The sequence below is a fragment of the Phascolarctos cinereus genome, unplaced genomic scaffold (assembly GCF_003287225.1).
Source record: "Phascolarctos cinereus isolate Bilbo 61053 unplaced genomic scaffold, phaCin_HiC Scaffold_5;HRSCAF=322, whole genome shotgun sequence".
Taxonomy (NCBI): Eukaryota; Metazoa; Chordata; class Mammalia; order Diprotodontia; family Phascolarctidae; genus Phascolarctos; species Phascolarctos cinereus.
This window is the reverse complement of record NW_027555958.1, coordinates 321,560,262-321,569,589: the sequence shown is the minus strand read 5'-3', so window position 1 is coordinate 321,569,589 and position 9,328 is coordinate 321,560,262. Positions and strand designations below refer to the sequence as shown.

The 9,328-nt window shown below is 42.2% G+C and overlaps 1 protein-coding gene across 1 annotated transcript; it reads left to right on the top strand.

The window, feature by feature from the left end:
• Positions 1-5,424: 5,424 nt before the first annotated feature.
• LOC110211843 (protein S100-A8) lies at positions 5,425-7,428 on the top strand. The gene is made up of 3 exons (XM_020991419.2): positions 5,425-5,535; positions 6,292-6,454; positions 7,209-7,428. Exons 2-3 carry the CDS (start codon positions 6,314-6,316, stop codon positions 7,344-7,346), a joined length of 279 nt encoding a protein of 92 aa, XP_020847078.1. The 5' UTR covers positions 5,425-5,535; positions 6,292-6,313; the 3' UTR covers positions 7,347-7,428.
• Positions 7,429-9,328: the final 1,900 nt, after the last annotated feature.

Genomic DNA, 9,328 nt, shown 5'->3' with positions numbered 1-9,328 from the left:
TTGTATCCTCCTTAAGTCTTTCTCTTCTTGTACTTTAAATCCCTTTCCTTTTATTGTTGGTTGGAGAAAGCACTTTTATTATGAGAATTTAGGGTCAGTGAATAGTCTAAGGAAAACATTTGAATTATCTCCAGAATGACGTGGGGTGAGGGAGGGGGAGGTTTGGTCAGAAGAGGCAGCAACATAATTGTAATGGATGAGTCCTTCCTTGTCTTCCTCATCATTTTCATCATCACCACCGCCCTCCTGTTCTTCCTTCTTATCTTTTTCTCCATCCACTTCCTCCTTCCTCTCCTTTTACTGAATGCCTTCCAGGAGCCTGGTTTTGCACCCAAATAAACAGATTTCCAAAGAGAATCACTGAAAAGCCACATCCCATGTTCCCACGGAGCTCACTATGTGAGCAGATTCCTTGTGTACCCATCTGTTTGCAGAAAACATTGTGCTTGTAAGGGCTTGATAAAGTGTCTTGTTCTGAATTAAAGACTCAAACAAAATGGAATGGCAAGAAAGGGACTGAACACCCAGTGGAGGGCTAACCCTTCCATCTCCTCTCTTCCCTACCCCCGTAATCCATAACAGGCTGGGCATGTTTCCCAAAAGTTAGAGATGTTGGGTAGAATAATGAGAAGCTCAGCATACGGCATTTCTTCTTGGAAGACAAAAAAAATATAGGTTCTCTCTGTATTTCCTAAAACATATGACTTATGTATTTGGGTCAGATGAAAAATAAAATCACTACCTGATCCAACACAATAAACATCATTGTATGTTACCTGCCTGTACCACCTTTGGCAAGTCACTTGATCTCATCTTTAAAGTGAAAGAGTTAATTGAGATAATCTCTAAGGTCCCTTTCAGTTCTGAAAAGATATGATACTATAGATCATATAATTTATCATCTAGAGAAGGCCATTTCATTTCCATGTGCCTCAATCTCCACATCTGTCAAATGGGGCAACAATACCTTGCCTACCTCTTATAAGTATTGGGTGGCCCCTTTGAGTTTTTAGATGTCAAAGTGCCTTGAAAAGTATAAAAGTTCTATAGGAGAGCCATGTATTATTAATGTTTTGACACATCACAGTGGTATCGTAAATAAAGTACTAGACTTGGAGCCAGGAAGATCTGGGTTCAAATCCCAAGTGACTATTAGCCATGTGACCTCGGACAGATCACCTAACCTTTCTAAGCTTCTTCCATTTTCCAACCTGGAAAAGAGGGTGGAATCTTCATTAACTACTTCATAGGGTCACAGTAAGAATTCCGTGAGGTGTATTTATAAAGCACTTTGTTAACTTTATAACAGCATGTAAATATCAGATATTATTATTTTTCTCATATTAGGTCCATACAACTCTTGAGGTTGAAAGCTTCTTAAAGTTCTCTGGTCCAGAGAGCTCACTTTACTGCTTAGAAATCTGTTTTACCTATTAGAAGTGAAGTGACTTGGCCACGAGCGTAGGGTTAGTGAAGGGCAGAATGAGGATCAGAACCTGCATCTTCTGAGTCCTAGATCAATACTTTTCTTATGATACCACATGGCTGCCTTGCAATAGAGCAATAGTTGATTGATAACCTGACATTTTATTTCAACCAACCTTATTCTTTTATGCCCAGGGTAGTAAGTGGGGCCGTGAGAGGAACATCTGCTCTGGATCTTACTCATAGGCTTGGGACAATTTCTGTTTTAGGTCCTCTTTCCTCTGGCAGCATTTTCTGCTCTTGACTGCCCTCTCTAAGCCCCACAAGGTACTCTCTCCTTTCTTGGCGTCTGAGATATCATACTTGCTCTGTTCTCTTCCTTTGGTTGCTTCTTCTCTGTCTGCTAGTTCCTTTTTCTCTGTCTGCTGGTTCCTTGTCCTTTCCCTCATCTTTTGAGGTGGTTCTTTCCCAGGTTTTGGGGAACCTCTTCTCTTATTCCACAGTATTTCTGGAGGTTCAGATTTGCACCTCCAATTTCCTATCCAGTATCTCTACCTGGATGTCCCATCGGTATGTCTAACTTAAGAGCTCCAGAACCAAATTTATTATCTCAAAACCTAATCTTCCTTTTAACTTCACTGTATCTTAAAACATTTCTAATCACCTAGGGCAGCTGGATGATACAGTAGGCAGAGTGCTGGGCTTGAAGTCAGGAAGTTCCAAGTTCAAATCCAGTCTCAGACACTTCCTAGTTGTACGACATTAGGCAAGTCACTTAACCTATTTGTCTCAATTTCCTCATCTATAAAATAAGAATAATAATAACACCTACCTCCTATAGTTGTTGTGAGGATCAGATGAGATAATAATTGTAAAGCACTTAGCACAGTTCCTGGCACATAAGGGCTATGTAAGCATCAGCTATTATTATCTTAATTGTTAATTTTCATTTTTATACCACATTTATTTTCAAATATATCTTTCCTCCTTGTCTGGTGAGCCATGCTTAGTAACAAAGATCACAAAAGAGGAAAAAAAAGCAGCTTGGTAATATTGGCCAACACATTTACCGTCTTTACAAGTATAAGCAATATTTCATACTCATAATGACCCACCTTTACAGAGATGGGAAGAAGGTGCATTTATCCAACTTTTCTGTATGACCTGACTTTCTCATAATTACATGGTGTTTAGTTTCGTTATGTTTTACTTTCCATTTATGTTGATGTAATCTTTATGTATATTGTCTGCCTTGTTCCGTTTATTTTATTCTGCATCACTTCATATCCATTTTCCAAGGCTTCTCCAAATTGTTCATATCTGTCATACTCCTTTATAGTAATAATCTATAACATCCCTATTCCATACTTTATTTAGGTATTCCCAAATCTATAGGTACTTCCTTGGTTTCCAGTTCTCTGCTACCACAAATGCTGTTACGAATGTTTTAGTGTATATAGGATCTTTCTGTCTCTGACCTTCTTTGACAGGTCTGACCTTTGACCTATAATGTGCCTAGCTGTGGGATCTTTGGTAGAAAGAGTACAGACATTTTTAGTTCATGATTTCCATCCATGGTGATAGTTAAAGGGCACCACTGTTCACCCAAGAGTGAAAGCCCTTGGGATTCTCTTTGACTTTTTCTTCTCTCTCACCTCTTGTATCAAATTAGTTGTCAAGTCCTATCAATTCTACCTCCCCAATATCTCAGATTTCAAACTTCTGTTCTCAATTTTCACCACACTCCTACTTGCAATAAACTCTCATCAGACTTCCTTGCTCTGCTTTCTCCCTTCTCCAAATCACCATTCCTACCATTTTCAGAGTATTTTTTAAATAGTCTTGTCATTCCTCCTCTCAAAAACTTTCAGTGGATCCCTACTGCTTGTCCAGAGCCAAAGGACAAGTCATTAACCACAAGCTAAAAGCGAAGAGCTAGTTAAATTGAATTACCGAAAAAATTGAAGGTCCTAAGAGGCATGTGATAAGAGTGATGTTTCTCTGACAGCTTCTTTCCCGTGATATGGAGGCAGCTTTACCTAAAAGAAGACAATGCCTCCCCTTGGGACCTGGATGAGATGAGGGAGTCTCCAAGTCCAGAGAAGTCACTATATCCTTGTTACACGTTCTTGCTGTGTTAGGGCAAAGTCAACCTCCCTGTTGAAGGTTTGATGATTTAAAAGTGCCTTGTCTTATCCTGAATTAAGCACCTGGTGGTAAGGCAGGGACTCAGAGAAGGCATGGCAAGCCTGAAACAGAAAACTTCAGCGAGAGATGTCTGGGAAGAAGAGATGGAAAGTCTTCCATTGTCAGGATAATGTGGGGGCAGATGGTGAAGGGTAAAGAATCAGCTGTGCTTCTTCTAGAGCTCATTTCTGATTTGAATATGGACAACATTCCCTCTAACAAGCAGCTTCTGAACAAATAAAGCCAGAATGTCTTTGCTGTTAACAACCCAGGGTTAGGAAATTCCACATTGGATATTTTGTGGCTGTCACACTTTATACAGTTAGCTTTGATGGCGGTCCACTCACCAAACAGTAACCACAAGACCCTCCCAATTCCTAGCCCTTGGTGTTCTTTTCACTAAGACAGCATTCTTTGGACATTTTTTGGGTCCAAATGCAGCTGCTAGATGGCGCAGTAGATAAGGCCAAGATCCTGGTGTCAGGAAGACCTGATTTCAAATCTGGCCTCAAACCCTTATTATCTGTGTGACTTTAACCTCTGCCTGCCTCAGTTTCCTCAAGTGTAAAATGGGAGTAATAATAGTATCCATCTCACAGAATTGTTGTTAGTATCAAAGGAGGTAATATTTGTAAAGCATTTAATACTATGCCTGGCACATATTAGGTGTGAGATGAATGCTTGTTTCCTTCCCTTACCATTTTTCGTTCTCTTCTGTCTGTACCTTTCCCAAGTATAATAATGAAAATCATTGACATAAACCCTTCATGGCTTGCAAAGTGCTTTGAGTCCATCATCTCATTTCAGCTTGTGAGGTAGCTACAATAGGCATTATTATACCCATTTTACAGGTGAGGAAACAGAGCTGGAGGGAAGTTAATTGGTTTTCTCAGGGTCACTCAGCAAGAAAGTGTTGACACATTAAGTAGAAGGCAGACAATATGTTCTATTTTGCAAAATAAAACAATATCTTTGCAGGAAGGATGAATCTCAGTGACAGCATATGTTTTCCTTGTACAAAGAGAGTTCACCCTCCCCCAAAAACAAAGTTTGAACTCCAATGCTTGGCATTTGAGGACTTCTAACCTGGCATCAGCCTACCTCTCCGGCCTTAAAGCATCCAGTCAACACACTCAGCCCAAAGGGCTGTGGAACAAAAGTCAGACAGATGGCTAGGAAGCTAAGGGTAAGTAAGTATTTCCTTTTTACCTCCCTGTGTCTCAGAGAGGAAACACATAGTTCATTGACCCCAAACAATTATTTGAAAAGGTTGAAATCAAATCTCTCTGGTTTTTTCATTCAAATAAATTTGAGCCAGGCCAAAAACTAAGGGAAGGTGGAAAGATTGTTACCTCCACCCTTTGGACATCTTTTATTCCTGTCTTTATTATGATAGGAATGCTTTATTTATTCCTGCCTTTATTATGAACATTTGTCAGCAGCAAAAGTCCCCTTGGCTTTATCGCACCAAAGCTTTATAGCTCTTCCCAGTCTACTGACAGATGTTTACTGGATTTTAATTTGTCAGCCCTGGAGGGGTTTTGTCAGGGTTCTAGTACTAACGGAAGCAGCGCATGGTGGTGATGGTGGTGGTGGTGGTGGTGGCCTAGCTTTGTCTGGTAACTTATCAAATGGATTTAGGAGTTGAATGAGTTAACTTGAACTTGAACTTGGCTCCAGACAGCACTCTGTGGATCAAGGTTCCCTTTTTCCTCCTTTCTCCCCACCCCCAACTTTACACCCTAAGAAAAACCTTACTCTAACCAGAAATTGACACATTCATCAGGTTGGGAAACAGGGCGAGGTTGTAGCAACTTTCAGGCAGCAGCGGGTGGCACCGGGAAGTCCTGGGACTATAAAAGGGGAGAGATCTCTCTTCTCCCCATATCTTCTGTCTGCTTCTTCATTCTAAAGGAGAGCTAGGTAAGTGTGGCTGTCCCTCCTCTATCCAGGTGGGGCTGGTAGTGTAGTGCAGTGAGAACACAGAGTTGGGAATGAGGGGTAGGACAAGGAAGGAACACAGATGATTACAGTTTTAGAGCTGAGAGTGTTAGGGGCCATCTGGTCCACCCTCTTCGTTTTATATGTAAGGAACTGAGGCCCAGAGAGGTGGACTTGTTTGAGATCCTGTAGGTGCAAGAGCTGAGATTTAAAATCACTTCTTTTTAATGGCTTTCTTGGAGATTTACCCTGGGAACCAAGAGGCCGACCGGAAAGCCTTGATAACCTAGGGGGAAATATAGAGTGCTTCCCTATCCTCGGATTTCCTTAGGCTGTAGCCCTGAAGGTAGCCCCTTGGAGAGTGAGAGCTACTAGGTTCCTTTTTAGTTCAGTTGGCCTGGCTCACCTAGGCTTGATCTGAGGCTTTCTACACATTACTAAGGGAGCTGAGGATCAAATAAGAGAAGGGACTTGTCCAAGGCCATTCAGCTACTAGAGTTGGGGCTTGAACCCAGATCTTCTGAATCTCAGTCCAGGGCTCATCTTATCCCATCCTGTGTTGACTAGGCTTTATACTTAGTTGGGGGCTAGTGAAGGCTCAAAAGTCTCGTTGGGGTTTCAACAATGTAGATTTTTAGCCTGAGTTCCCTTTATCTTCCTCCTTGAGGACATAGATCCCAGAGTTCCCTGAGCCCCTGAAAGGGTTCAGCTGTCAACGGACTATTCTCCTTCTTTCAGGTAGACCTAAATCTTTGCAAAGATGGTGACAAAATTTGAAGGTGCTATAAATTGTATGGTGACTGTCTTCCACAAGTATTCCTTGGGGCATGGCCATCCCCATGCAATGAACAGGAAGTCATTTCGGAAACTAGTAGAGACAGAGTGTCCAGAGCTTCTGACGGTGAGGAAGGTGTATGTATGGGAGGGCAGGGTGCAGAGCTCCATGGCTTGGGGCTGGAGGAAGAGCTGGAAGGAGCACAGTGTGTTAGACTAGGTCCTTGTTGCCTAAAGCAAGAGGGAGTGTTGGGAGCCCCCAAGTTAACTAGGTGGATATAGGGAGAATCCTGACAGAGAGTTCATGTTCACAAAGGGGAGATTAGGGGACTGAACTATTCAGTCTGACTATCTATGATGGTTCATCTCCCTGTGTTTTGTTTTGTGCTACATAGACCAGAAGCTGGGCTTTTGTCCACTTAAAGTAAGTGGGAGTATTCAGGCCCATTCTATGCTTTGGATTTTGGAGGGATATTGGAAGGGGGGGTTTTTTGAGGGCAAGGTGGGATTATAGATTTATAGATGTAGAGCTAGAAGGTACCTTAGAAGTTCAACTCTCTCATTTTTATAGATGAGGAAACTGAGGTCAAGAAGGGCTGAGTGACTTTCTCAGTTAATAAATGGCAGAGCTGGTATTCAAACCCTGGTCCTCTGACTCCAATCTAGCTACCTTTCCACTGTTACCACATGTCCTCCCAGGATAAAGGAAAGGGAAGAGAGATTAAAGCCTCTAAACAAGATATGGTTCACTTGACCCTTGTCCTTCCTTTATGTAATAAGATGTGACCCCAGCTCCCAGTACTGGTTCTGGACCTTAATTTAAATCTCCTCTCCCTCCTCCCCCAACCCCACCCCAACCTTTGACTCTTGATTTTGGACAGAATCCAAAGGATCCCAAAACCTTGGAGGCCTTGTTGAAAGAGGTGGACAGCAACAAAGATGAGTTGATGAGCTTTGAGGAATACCTCTTCCTGATAACCAGACTGATGGTGGATGCCCATGAAGCTTCCCACGAGTAGCTGCATCTTTGTTCCAGCGGGGATCAAGAGGACCTACCTGGTGTTGGGTATCTATAGGGCAATAAAGTGACTGATACCTCAATTCACTCTTGGCATCTTTCTTTAGCTATTGAGAACTGGCTGATAGCTTCTGAAGGAGTCCTAGGTGGGGAGGGGAGAGCAAGGTGGGGTGGGCAGAACCAGGCATTAGAGAAACTAAAAGAATGATAATTTTAAAGCCTCCCCACCTCCCAACCCAAGTCCTTTATTTCCATTTTTCCTTAACTGGATTTTCCTCAATGTTCTCATCACTTTCATGGGTGAAATGAATTCTCAAGGTCCCTTCTAGCTTTCCAGGCCACTGCAACCACGATTCTATGCATTGGGTGGCTTTGCTAAGTGGTCCTCCATAGGTGGCTACTGGTGCTTCCCTTGGTGATGGGAGGAAAGGCAGAGTCTCTGAAATATTCTCTAAGCTGAGTTTGGGGACCCTGACAAAATGATTTAGATATAGCTTTCAATAAGTTAGAAATTCAATTGAATGACCCTTCTTTAAACACATACTTTGTACCTGGGAAACACAAAGTTTAGATAAGACATAAGACTCTATGGAGTTTGCAGTACTGATAGCTGGATGTGACAAAAATACATGGGTCTATAATAATTATAATGAAAACCATACAGGATGAGTGCATCCAAGAGATCTGGGAAAGAAAAAAAGTGCTTTGTGAGGTCTTTGTGAGGAGGGAAGGCAATACTGATGGGTGGGATTAGGAAAGGCTTCTTGGATGCGGTGGTAGTTGGGGAGAGCTTTAAAGGAAGCCTTACTAGGGATGGGGAACCTCTGGCCTCAAGGCCACATGTGGCCCTCTAGGTCCTCAAGTGCAGCCCTTTGACTGAATCTAAACTTCACAGAATGAATCCCCTTCATAAAAGGAGTTGTTCTGTAAAACTGAGACTCAGTCTAAAGGCTGCACTCAATGACCTAGAAGGCTACATGCGGCTTTGAGGCTGCAGATTCCTCACCCCTGGCTTAGACATTAGCTGGCAGAGAGTGGAGGGAGAAGGCCATTTAGACACTTGTGGGAAAGTATAGGCTGTATATGAGGAGCAATCTAGTTTGAAATAGGGAGCATGTGGGAAAGAGTACTAGGCAATAAAGATGGGAAATCAGGATAATGTTAGACTATCAAATGAGGCCTTGAATGTCAGGCAAAAAAAAACTTTATTCAGGAGGTGGCAGGTAATGAATGACATAACCAGATCACCTGCTGCAGGCAGCTTGGAGTCATTTCACTTCTCTGGGCCTCAGTTTCCCCATATATAAAGTGAGGGGTTATGTTCAAGGAAGATGAGGCAGTGTGGGAGCATGGTTAGGCACTGCACTTAGCAATGGAACCAACTCATCTCAGGCACCTACTGGCTTGGTGACCCTGGAGAAGTCATCTAACTTTTCTGAGCCTCAGGATTCCCATCTATAAAATGAGGATGATTCATTTGAATGATTTCTAAAGTTCTTTCTACCTTGAAGTCTATAATTCCTATGGTGGTCCTATGAAGTTTGGCCATAGCATGAAGGATGGTTTAAGGGGAGGTGGGATAACCTATTAGCTTGCATATTGCAATACTCCATTTGAGTTTTACTGAGTATCTGTCCTAAGGTGACTGGGACTAGAGAAGAAGGGCCAGATGCCTCTTTTGGACAACTACATAGACCAGCTGTGTTTGTCATTTTCTGGGGGCAGGGTCTCCTTTTCTCCCCCTCCATGCCATAGCATCATGGAAGTCTCTCAGGCTACTGATTCAACTCAATTCAAATCCATGATAATTTAGTTTGATTCCATAAACATTTATTAAGGGTATAGTATGTGCCCAGCTAGGTGCTGGGGTTACAAAGACAAAATGAAATAGTCCCTACCCTCAGGAAACTTAAATTATATATTGGAGAAACATAGAAAATTAAGTGCCATATACATACAAAGTGATTTTGGTTGGGAAATCAG